Source organism: Coregonus clupeaformis, unplaced genomic scaffold (assembly GCF_020615455.1).
Source record: "Coregonus clupeaformis isolate EN_2021a unplaced genomic scaffold, ASM2061545v1 scaf0402, whole genome shotgun sequence".
Taxonomy (NCBI): domain Eukaryota; kingdom Metazoa; phylum Chordata; class Actinopteri; order Salmoniformes; family Salmonidae; genus Coregonus; species Coregonus clupeaformis.
Genome location: NW_025533857.1, coordinates 52,533 through 65,270, shown reverse-complemented (window position 1 = coordinate 65,270; position 12,738 = coordinate 52,533). Strand labels below are relative to the sequence as shown.

Sequence of the window (12,738 nt, the reverse complement as noted above, 5' to 3'; positions counted from 1 at the left end):
AACGTACAAAATCAGCAGGTGATCAAATACTTTTTTCCCCTCACTGTATGTCTGTGCAATCTGTATCACCTGTCTCTTCCAGGAGGAGGAGGATCCAGAGGTGCTGCTGGTGAAGGAGGAGGGGTTTGAAGAGGGTCTGGGAACCCTAAGGGGCCATGGTCATGGAGGACAACCAGACTACACCTCCTCCTGAACCCACAGAGGAACCAGCTGAGCAGCACAGGACCACACACAGTCTCACTGAGGTGAGCCCACTGTGAACTACTATCTGAATGGGATTAGGTCAGGGCCCGTATCCACAAAGCCTCTCAGAGCAGGAAAGCTGATCGAGGATCAGTTTTTCCTTTTAGATCATAGTGAATGACTATGCAGACAGGTGGGGACCTGATCCTCGATCAGCACTTCTACTCTGAGACTCTTTGTGGATACGGGCCCAGGTCTTGATTAATTTTGTGTGGAACCATGCCAATAGTGTCAAGTAATCAAATCAACTAAGGTTTGCATAGTACTCATATCAATCCCTCATTGCCCAATCACAACATGCTCCATAGCAGGGTGCTCATATCAGATTTCTTGATCCAACATCCTCTCACTCTGTATCTCTTACAGTCAGTAGACATGGAGGATGGGAAGCCTGATCTGCTGCTGGTCAAAGAGGAGACAATAGAAGACGGACCAGAGAGCATTGACCTGCTGAGTGGACTAAATATGGGGGAGCATGGTAAGGGAGAAATACATATAGCCTATTTTCTTCATTCAATACAACTTTACATATACAAACACACATTATAATGTATGAACTTGACCAGGTAATTGACACAAAAAAACTTGATATGTAGAGTTCTCTTCCATGTTTGTAAAGTCAATTTTCTAACCTCTTCTTGTAGGTGGTTGGCTGGAGGCTAACAGAGGAGACTGGGCGACCATCTTGGATTCCCAGACCCAGATGGGTGCAGTCAAGGGCCTAAGGGACAACATCACTGAGCAGGCCAGGACCAGAGGCGACATAGTGGAGGTCAGTGGATGGGACAGCGTCCTCAACTCTGGGCTGGGGAACAACACTGTTAACCACAACCAGAAACAGACAATCGAACCCAAAACAACATCTGAACACGGTCTCCATGACAACAGACTGGCTACGACCAGGGCGAGGCATAGCTTTGGTCTGCGGGGACGGGAAGGTGTCGGTAGTGCGGCGGAGAGAACACACACAGACTCGGCTAGCGATGATCCGTCCTGCTCCTATAGTTGTGATTCAGAGAGATTGATGGCACCTCAGGTGAACCCCCTAACAGATGCTGCTTTCAGCCTGCCTTCTATAGGATCTATCAACTGGAACATGGACCCTGCGACAACACAGACACTCCCTGGCCTTCGACCTCCTCACACTCTCCTAATGTTAAAACAGACCTCAGACAATGCCAGTGCCTCAACACTAAATGGCTACACAAGCCCATTGACAAATGACAGTAGTAGAGACGGAATCAGTAAAGTTGGCAGCGCAATAGAGAAGCGCTTCACGTGTTCGTTCTGTGGGAAAGCCTTCAGTTTCCCCCAACAGGTGGAGATCCACCAGAGGATGCACACGGGGAGAAACCGTATGGCTGCCACCTGTGCCGGGCCACTTTCTCCCAATCGTCCAGCCTGAATAGGCACCAAAGAGTCCACACAGGGGAGAAACCCTTCAGCTGTACCCAGTGTAACATGCGCTTTGCCCATGCTGGCAACCTGAAGAGACACCAGAGGGTCCACACAGGGGAGAAATAATACAGCTGACCCCAGTGTGAGAAGAGATTCTCCTGCCAGCACCAGCTGAAGATGCACCTGAAGGTCCACACGGGAGAGAGGCTGTTCGCCTGTACACACTGCGGGAAGAGGTTCTCAGAGAGGAGCTACCTCAGGATACACCAGCAGAAAAACCATTCCACTCAATAACATAGAACAATAGCTTCAGACGTTTAGATCAAACACTGTATTAAAGACAAACATGAATTGTTGTCAGCAGAAAATATATTTTAGATTTTACCTTTATTTAAACAGGGAGTCACCATTGAGAAACTGAATGGAGCTAAGCAAAATCCTAGAGGAAAGCCTGGTTCAGTCTGCTTTCCACCAGACACTGCGAGATGAATTCACCTTTTAGCAGGACAGTAACCTAAAACACAAGGCCAAATCTACACTGGAGTTGCTTACCAGGAAGACAATTAATTTTCCTGAGTGGCCGAGTTACAGTTTTGACTTACATCTACTTGAGAATCTATGGCCAGACCTGAAAATGGTTGTTTTGCATTGATCAACAAGCAATTTGCCAGAGCTTGATGAAGTTTAAAAAGAATAATGGGCAAATGTTGAACAATCCAGGTGTGGAAAGCTCTTTGAGACTTACCCAGGAAGACTCACAGCTGTAATCGCTGCCAAAGGTGCTTCTACAAAGTATTGGCACGGGTGTGAATACTTGTGTAAATGAGAGATTTCTGTATTTCATTTTCAATAAAATAAAATAAAAACATGTTTTCACTTTGTCATTATGGGGTATTGTGTGTAGATGGGTGAGGAAAAAATATCAATTTAATCAATTTTGAATTCAGGCTGTAACACAACAAAATGTGGAATAAGTCAAGGGGTATGAATACTTTCTGAAGGCACTGTAGACTTATCCAATGAGAGGGGACTGGAACCAGTACAGTAGTACTGTATACTCTGAAGGGTGCCTAGATAAGAAGGGGAGGGTCGTAGATGAGGTGACTGTGAAAGTGGAGGGCGATACTGTTCTGACATGGAATTCAGACGATACTCCCTGACGACAAGGACACTTGCAGGGCAACACCAGTGACTTCTTAAACTACAGGGAAGCTTAGAGACATCCAAATGTCGCAACCCAATCCCCTTTACACTGCTCTTTCCATGGCGTAGACTGACCAGGTGAGTCCAGGTGAAAGTTATGATCCCTTATTGATGTCACTTGCTAAGTCCACTTCAATCAGTGTAGATGAAGGGGAGGAGATGGGTTAAATAAGTATTTTTAAGCCTTGAGACAAATGTGTGCCATTCAGAGGGTGAATGGGCAAGACAAAATATTTAAGTGCCTTTGAACGGGTATGGTAGTAGGTGCCAGGCGCACCGGTTTGAGTGTGTCAAGAACTGCAATGCTGCTGGGTTTTTCACGCTGAAGTTTCCTGTGTGTATCAAGAATGGTCCACCACTCAAAGGACATCCAGCCAACTTGACACAACTGTGGGAAGCATTGGAGTCAACATATGCCAGCATCCCTGTGGAGTCCATGCTCCGACAAATTGAGGCTGTTCTGAGGGTAAAAGGGAGGGGTGCAACTCAATATTAGAAATGGTTCCTAATGTTTGGTATACTCTGTGTGTGTATATACAGTGCATTCTGAAGGTATTCAGACCCCTTGACATTTTTTTACGTTACAGCCTTTTTCTAAAATTGATTAAATTATTTTTTTCCCTCACCCCATAATGACAAAGCAGGTTTTTAGAAATGTTTGCAAATGTATCAAATTTGAAAAACTGAAATATTACATTTATATAAGTATTCAGACCCTTTACTCATTACTTTGTTGAAGCACCGATTACAGCCTCGAGTCTTCTTTTGTAGGACGCAACAAGCTTGGCACACCTGTATTTGGGAAGTTTCTCCTATTCTTCTCTGCAGATCCTCTCAAGCTCTGTCAGGTTGGATGGGGAGCGTCGCTGCACAGCTATTTTCAGGTCTCTCCAGAGATGTTAGATCGGGTTCAAGTCCGGGCTCCGGCTGGGCCACTCAAGGACATTCAGAGACTTGTCCCGAAGCCACTCCTGCATTGTCTTGGCTGTGTGCTTAGGGTCGTTGTCCTGTTGGAAGGAGAACCTTCGCCCCAGTCTGAGGTCCTGAGCGTCTGGAGCAGGTTTTCATCAAGGATCTCTCTGTACTTTGCTCCGTTCATATTTCCCTTGATCCTGACTAGTCTCCCAGTCCCTGCCGCTGAAAAACATCTCCACAGCATGATGCTGCCACCAACATGCTTCACCGTAGGGATCGTGCCAGGTTTCCTCCAGATGTGACGCTTGGCATTCAGGCCAAAGAGTTAAATCTTGGTTTCATCAGACCAGAGTATCTTGTTTCTCATGATCCTTTAGGTGCCTTTTGGCAAACTCCAAGCGGGCTGTCATGTGCCTTTTCCTGAGGCATGGCTTCCGTCTGTCCACTCTACCATAAAGGCCTGATTGGTGGATTGTTGTCCGTCTTGAAGGTTCTCCCATCTCCACAATTCCTTCGACCTCGTGGCTTGGTTTTTGCTCTGACATGCACTGTCAACTGTGGGACCTTATATAGACAGGTGTGTGCCTTTCCAAATCATGTCCAATCATTTGAATTTACCACAGTTGTAGAAACATCTCAAGGATGATCAATGGAAACAGGATGCACTTGAACTCAATTTCGAGTCTCATAGCAAAGGGTCTGAATACTTATAAAATATAAATAAGGTATTTCTGTTTTTTTAATTTGCAAAAGATTCTAACAACCTGTTTTCGGTTTGTCAGTATCGGGTATTGTGTGTAGCTTGATGAGGGGAAAAAATGATGTAATCCATTTTTGAATAAGGCTGTAACGTAACAAAATGTGGAAAAAGGGAAAGGGTCTGAAGCACTGTGTGTATACAGTGGGGGGAAAAAGTATTTAGTCAGCCACCAATTGTGCAAGTTCTCCCACTTAAAAAGATGAGAGAGGCCTGTAATTTTCATCATAGGTACACGTCAACTGTGACAGACAAATTGAGATTTTCTTTTCCAGAAAATCACATTGTAGGATTTTTAATGAATTTATTTGCATATTATGGTGGAAAATAAGTATTTGGTCAATAACAAAAGTTTCTCAATACTTTGTTATATACCCTTTGTTGGCAATGAGACAGGTCAAACGTTTTCTGTATAAATTCTTCACAAGGTTTTCACACACTGTTGCTGGTATTTTGGCCCATTCCTCCATGCAGATATCCTCTAGAGCAGTGATGTTTTGGGGCTGTCGCTGGGCAACACGGACATTCAACTCCCTCCAAAGATTTTCTATGGGGTTGAGATCTGGAGACTGGCTAGGCCACTCCAGGACCTTGAAATGCTTCTTACGAAGCCACTCCTTCGTTGCCCAGGCGGTGTGTTTGGGATCATTGTCATGCTGAAAGACCCAGCCACGTTTAATCTTCAATGCCCTTGCTGATGGAAGGAGGTTTTCACTCAAAATCTCACGATACATGGCCCCATTCATTCTTTCCTTTACACGGATCAGTCGTCCTGATCCCTTTGCAGAAAAAAACAGCCCCCAAAGCATGATGTTTCCACCCCCCATGCTTCACAGTAGGTATGGTGTTATTTGGATGCAACTCAGCATTCTTTGTCCTCCAAACACGATGAGTTGAGTTTTTACCAAAAAGTTCTATTTTGGTTTCATCTGACCATACGACATTCTCCCAATCCTCTTCTGGATCATCCAAATGCACTCTAGCAAACTTCAGACGGGCCTGGACATGTACTGGCTTAAGCAGGGGGACAGGTCTGGCACTGCAGGATTTGAGTCCCTGGTGGCGTAGTGTGTTACTGATGGTAGGCTTTGTTACTTTGGTCCCAGCTCTCTGCAGGTCATTCACTAGGTCCCCCCGTGTGGTTCTGGGATTTTTGCTCACCGTTCTTGTGATCATTTTGACCCCACGGGGTGAGATCTTGCGTGGAGCCCCCAGATCGAGGGAGATTATCAGTGGTCTTGTATGTCTTCCATTTCCTAATAATTGCTCCCACAGTTGATTTCTTCAAACCAAGCTGCTTACCTATTGCAGATTCAGTCTTCCCAGCCTGGTGCAGGTCTACAATTTTGTTTCTGGTGTCCTTTGACAGCTCTTTGGTCTTGGCCATAGTGGAGTTTGGAGTGTGACTGTTTGAGGGTGTGGACAGGTGTCTTTTATACTGATAACAAGTTCAAACAGGTGCCATTAATACAGGTAACGAGTGGAGGACAGAGGAGCCTCTTAAAGAAGAAGTTACAGGTCTGTGAGAGCCAGAAATCTTGCTTGTTTGTAGGTGACCAAATACTTATTTTCCACCATAATTTGCAAATAAATTCATTAAAAATCCTATAATGTGATTTTCTGGATTTTTTCTCTCAATTTGTCTGTCATAGTTGAGCGTGTACCTATGATGAAAAATTACAGGCCTCTCTCATCTTTTTAAGTGGGAGAACTTGCACAATTGGTGTCTGACTAAATACTTTTTTTCCCCCACTGTGTATATATATATTATTAAAGTGACCAGTGTTCAATGATTATGTACATAGGGCAGCAGTCGATGGTGCAGGATAGAGTACCAGGTGGTTGCCAGGTGGAACAATAACTAAGGTTCAGGGCAGGGTCCCAGGCGAAGGCCGGCTTGTGGTGACTATTTAATAGTCTGATGGAGATAGAAGCTGTTTTTCAGTCTCTCTGTCCCAGCTTTGATGGACCTGTACTGTCTCTGCCGTCTAGATGGTAGTGGGATGAACAGGCCTGTCTCCTCACCTTCATCTACACTGATTTAAGTGGATTTAACAAGTGACATATAATATAGATAATATAATAATATGCCATTTAGCAGACGCTTTTATCCAAAGCGACTTACAGTCATGCGTGCATACATTTTCTTTTTTGTGTATGGGTGGTCCCGGGATCGAACCCACTACCTTGGCGTTACAAGCGCCGTGCTCTACCAGCTGAGCTACAGAGGACCACAATAAGGGATCATATACTGAACTAAAATATAAACGCAACATGCAACAATTTCAAAGATTTTACTGAGTTACAGTTCATATTAGGAAATCAGTCAATTGAAATCAATTCATTAGGTCCTAATCTATGTATTTCACATGACTAGGAATACAGATATGCTGTTGGTCACAGATACCTTTAAAAAAAGGTAGGGGTGTGGATCAGAAAACCAGTCAGTATCTGGTGTGACCACCATTTGCCTCATGCAGCGCGACACATCTCCTTCACATAGAGTTGATCAGGCTGTTGATTGTGGCCTGTGGAATGTTGTCCCACTCCTCTTCAATGGCTGTGCAAAGTTGCTGGATATTGGCGGGAACTGGAACACGCGGTCGTACACATCGATCTAGAGCATCCCAAACATGCTCAATGGTGTCTGGTGAGTATGCAGGTCATGGAAGAACTGGGACATTTTCAGCTTCCAGGAATTGTGTACAGATCCTTGCGACATGGGGCCGTGCATTATCATGCTGAAACATGAGGTGATGGTGACGGATGAATGGCACGACAATGGGCCTCAGGATCTCGTCACGGTATCTCTGTGCATTCAAATTGCCATCAATAAAATGCAATTGTGTTTATTATCCGTAGCTTATACCTGACCATACCAGAACCCCTGCGCCACCATGGGGCATTCTGTTCACAATGTTGACGTCAGCAAACCACTCGCCCACACGACGATGTCTGCCATCTGCCCGGTACAGTTGAAACCGGAATTCATCCGTGAAGAGCACACTTCTCCAGCGTGCCGGTGAGCATTTGCCCACTGAAGTCGGTTACGACGACAATAAGTCGGTTACGATCCTGGTAAGGATGACGAGCATGCAGATGAGCTTCCCTGAGACAGTTTCTGACAGTTGGTGGTTTCTGACAGTTTGTGCAGAAATTGTTCAGTTGAGCAAACCCCCAGTTTCATCAGCTGTCTGGGTGGCTAGTCTCAGACGATCCCGCAGGTCCTTGGCTGGCGTTACACTTGTGTGCTCTTTCGGATTTTCTCTATTTTAGCATATCTTTGATACTGAATGTCATCAGATCTTCAACCAAAACCTAATATTAGAACCTGAGTTTACAAATAACAAAACAAATATGCTTATTTAATTAACACATTTATGCAACACCCAATTCCCCTGTGTGAAAAAGTAATTGCCCCCTTACATTCAATAACTGGTTGTGCCACCTTTAGCTGCAATAACTGCAACCAAATGCTTCCTGTAGTTGTTGATCAGTCTCTCACATCGCTGTGGAGGAACTTTCGCCCACTCTTGCATGCAGAACTGCTTTAACTCAGCAACATGAATGGGTTTTCAAACATGAACTGCTTCCGTTTCAAGTCCGGCCACAACATCTCAATTGGGATTAGGTCTGGATTAGGCCATTCCAAAACTCCAGATTCTTTAGCCATTTTCATGTAGACTTGATTGTGTGTTTTGGATCATTGTCTTGCTGCATGACCCAGCTGTGCTTCAGCTTCAGCTCACAGACGAATGGCCTGACATTCTCCTGTAGAATTCTCTGATACAGAGCAGAATTCATGGTTCCCTTCTATTAAGGCAAGTCGTCCAGGTCCAGAGGCAGCAAAGCATCCCCAAACCATCACACTATATTCCGGACTCTGACATTACCGTTTTGATATTTCGTAATTTTTTAAAAGAAAACAAATGTGTTGTGTTTATACATGTTGTGTTTATATTTTTGTTCAGTATATATATACAGTGGTGTGAAAAAGTGTTTGCCCCCTTCCTGATTTCTTATTTGTTTGCATGTTTGTCACACTTAAATGTTTCAGATCAAACAAATTTAAATATTAGTCAAAGATAACACAAGTAAACACAAAATGCAGTTTTGTTATTATTAAGGGAAAACAAAATCCAAACCCACATGGCCCTGTGTGAAAAAGTGATTGCCCCCTACAACCTAATAACTGGTTGGAAGCCACCCCTTAGCAGCAACAACTGCAATCAAGCGTTTGCGATAACTTGCAATGAGTCTTTTACAGCGCTGTGGAGGAATTTTGGGCCACTCATCTTTGCAGAATTGTTGTAATTCAGCCACATTGGAGGATTTTCGAGCATGAACTGCCTTTTTAAGGTCATGCCACAACATCTCAATAGAATTCAGGTCAGGACTTTGACTAGGCCACTCCAAAGTCTTCATTTTGTTTTTCTTCAGCCATTCAGAGGTGGACTTGCTGGTGTGTTTTGGATCATTGTCCTGCTGCAGAACCCAAGTTCGCTTCAGCTTGAGGTCACGAACAGATGGCCGGACATTCTCCTTCAGGATTTTTTGGTAGACAGCAGAATTCATGGTTCCATTTATCACAGCAAGTCTTCCAGGTCCTGAAGCAGCAAAACAGGCCCAGACCATCACTACCACCACCATATTTTACTGTTGGTATGATGTTCTTTTCTGAAATGCGGTGTTACTTTTACGCAAGATGTAATGGGACACACACCTTCCAAAAAGTTCAACTTTTGTCTCGTCAGTCCACAGAGTATTTTCCCAAAGGTCTTGGGGATCATCAAGATGTTTTCTGCCAAAAATTAGACGAGCCTTAATGTTCTTTTTGCTCAGCAGTGGTTTTCGTCTTGGAACTCTGCCATGCAGGCCATTTTTGCCCAGTCTCTTTCTTATGGTGGAGTCATGAACACTGACCTTAACTGAGGCAAGTGAGGCCTGCAGCTCTTTGGATGTTGTTGTGGGGTCTTTTTGTGACCTCTTGGATGAGTCGTCGCTGCGCTCTTGGGGTAAATTTGGTCGGCCGGCCACTCCTGGGAAGGTTCACCACTGTTCCATGTTTCGTCATTTGTGGATAATGGCTCTCACTATGGTTCGCTGGAGTCCCAAAGCTTTAGAAATGGCTTTATAACCTTTTCCAGACTGATGGATCTCAATTACTTTCTTTCTCATTTGTTCCTGAATTTCTTTGGATCTCGGCATGATGTCTAGCTTTTGAGGATCTTTTGGTCTACTTCACTTTGTCAGGCAGGTCCTATTTAAGTGATTCCTTGATTGAGAACAGGTGTGGCAGTAATCAGGCCTGGGTGTGGCTAGAGGAATTGAACTCCAGGTGTGATAAACCACAGTTGAGTTGTGTTATAACAGGGGGGGCAAACACTTTTTCACACAGGGCCATGTAGGTTTGGATTTTGTTTTCCCTTAATAATAACAACCTTCATTTCAAAACTGCGTTTTGTGTTTACTTCTGTTATCTTTTACTAATATTTAAATTTGTTTGATGATCTGAAACATTTAAGTGTGACAAACATGCAAACAAATAACAAATCAGGAAGGGGGCAAACACTTTTTCACACCACTGTATTTATATTCCGGACTCTGACATTACGTATTCTGATCCTTCTTAATTATTTATATATATATATATATATATATATATATATATATATATATATATATATATAATTCTGTGTATTGTTTTTTTTTATTGTTAGGTACTGTTGGAGCTAGAAACATAAGCATTTTTGCTGCACCTGCGATAACATCTGCAAAATATGTGTACGCGACCAATAAAATGAGATTTTATTTTTGATTTGTCTGAAGTGTCAAGTAATCAAATCAACTAACGTTTGCATAGTACTCTTAGCAATCTTTCATTGCCAAATCAGAAGATGCTCCATAGCAGGTTTCTTGATCCAACATCCTCTCACTCTGTATCTCTTACAGTCAGTAGACATGGAGGATGGGAATCTTGATCTGCTGCTGGTCAAAGAGGAGACAGTAGAGGACGGACCAGAGAGCATTGATCTGCTGAGTGGAGTAAAGATGGGGGAGCAAGGTCGAGAAATACATATAGCCTACATACAGTAATAGATCTTCAATGGGAATAGTGATGCACCTGGCTATAATTTTTTCTTCATTCATAAAATTAAACAACTTATGTTTACATACAAAAACACACACACAAACAAACATTATAATGTATTAACTTCACCAGGTAATTTACAAAATATGCCATATGTAGAGTTGTCTCTGCCATGTTTGTAAAGTTTATTTTGTAACCTCTTCCTGAAGGTGGTTGGCTGGAAGCTAACAGAGGAGACTGGGCGGCCATCTTGGATTCCCAGACCCAGACTGGTGCAACCAAGGGCCCAGGGGACAACATTACTGAGCAGGCCAGGACCAAAGGCGACATAGTGGAGGTCAGTGGATGGGACAGCGTCCTCAACTCTGGACTGGGGAACAACACTGTTGACCACTACCAGAAACAGACAGTGGAACACAAAACAACATCTGAACTTTGTCTCCATGACAACAGACTGGCTGAGACCAGGCGAGACTTAGATTTGGTCTGCGGGGATGGGGAGGTGTCCGTATGCAGCTGGAGAGAACAGACACAGACTTGACTAGCGATGCTCCGTCCTGCTCCTATAGTTGTGATTCAGAGAGACTGATGGGGCCTCAGGTTAACCCCATAACAAGTGCTGCCTTCAGCCTGCCTTCTATAGGATCTATCAATTGGAACATGGACCCTGTGACAACACAGACACTCCCTGGCCTTCGTCCTCCTCACAATCTCCTTATGTTAAACCAGACCTCAAACAATGCCAGTTCCTCAACACTAAATGGCTACACAAGCCCATTGACAAATGACAGTAGTAGTAATGCTATCAGTAGATCCGGTGGCAAAGAGAAGCGCTTCCTGTGTTCGTTCTGTGGGAAAGCCTTCAGTTTCCCCAAACAGGTGGAGATCCACCAGAGGATGCACACGGGGGAGAAGCAGTTCGGCTGCCACCTGTGTCGGGCCAGTTTCACCCACTCGTCCAAGCTGAAGAGGCACCAGAGGGTCCACACAGGGGAGAAACCCTACAGCTGCCCCCAGTGTGAGAAGAGGTTCTCACACCAGCACCACCTGAAGAGACACCTGAAGGTTCACACGAGAGAGAGGCCGTTTGCCTGTACGCACTGAACATTCAGAAAATGCACACAGCCCGTGTATAGTAAGTAACATGTAATGTAGAACTAGTTAGATTGTTTGTAGTTAACTATTTTGATTTAGGATGTATAGGGAACTGGATGAGGTGAACTGAGGAAAGAATGAATATGATGAGGAGTAGATGATATGGTGATGGTGTCTGTAAAAATGCTTTGTCCCTTTAGGTTGATAATGTTTTATAGTGAGATAATGACAGTGCCTTAATTCATGTTTACTTGACATGAAATAGTGAAGCTGTGTGTAATGTAATGTTCAACCTTTTCCAAAGTATTCTAAAATTAATGTTATCAAACCGAGGGTACCAGAATTACAGAAAAGGTAGTGTTACCACACTGAGAAAATGTGTTCTATTGTTTTGTGCAATAAAAGCACTGTACTTCAGAGTTATGTGAGTGTATGACCATTTTGTTGAAATTAAATACAGAATTGACTCTGTGCTGACTGACTTGTTTTTTGTTGTTGTATCATTTCAGGGACTGAGTTTTCCTTATTACAGTTGAACCAAAACAGTATACTTAATTATTGAATCAAGACAAAAAAGATATATAATAACAATAATTCCAATGGCTCCATAATGTACATTAGGTACAGTACTTGAATCACAGTGTTAGATTGGCTTGAATCACAGCGTTAGATTGGCTTGACTGTGGTTAAAATGTTATAATATCATGTTTCTGTGTGTACAGCGTTGCTTATATCAACATTTATATTCTCTTCTGTACACTTTGTGTTTGCAGTCCATGAGGACCTGCTGATATCCGGTGTTGCTGGCGGGAGAGACTGGACCTCTGAAGCGGCTGGTCACAAACCCTGGCCCCGGATCAGAACCATGGATAAGGAGCCATCGCTCTTCCTTCCCGAGTTGGAACCGAGACCGAACCATGAGGGACAGAGACTCCACCACCATACAGAACACAACCAGTGGACAGGTGGACTGAACAACTTCAGTCCTGGTGGTCATCAGAGAGACAGAGACTCCAGTCAGGGATCCAGTCTGCAG

General features: G+C 43.8%; 1 protein-coding gene across 1 annotated transcript; it reads left to right on the top strand.

Annotated features, from left to right (window-relative positions):
• Positions 1–208: 208 nt before the first annotated feature.
• On the top strand, positions 209–12,493 carry LOC123484677 (zinc finger and SCAN domain-containing protein 21-like). The gene is made up of 7 exons (XM_045215243.1): positions 209–245; positions 610–721; positions 888–1,015; positions 10,469–10,580; positions 10,817–11,115; positions 11,337–11,588; positions 12,476–12,493. Exons 2-7 carry the CDS (start codon positions 619–621, stop codon positions 12,491–12,493), a joined length of 912 nt encoding a protein of 303 aa, XP_045071178.1. The 5' UTR covers positions 209–245; positions 610–618.
• Positions 12,494–12,738: the final 245 nt, after the last annotated feature.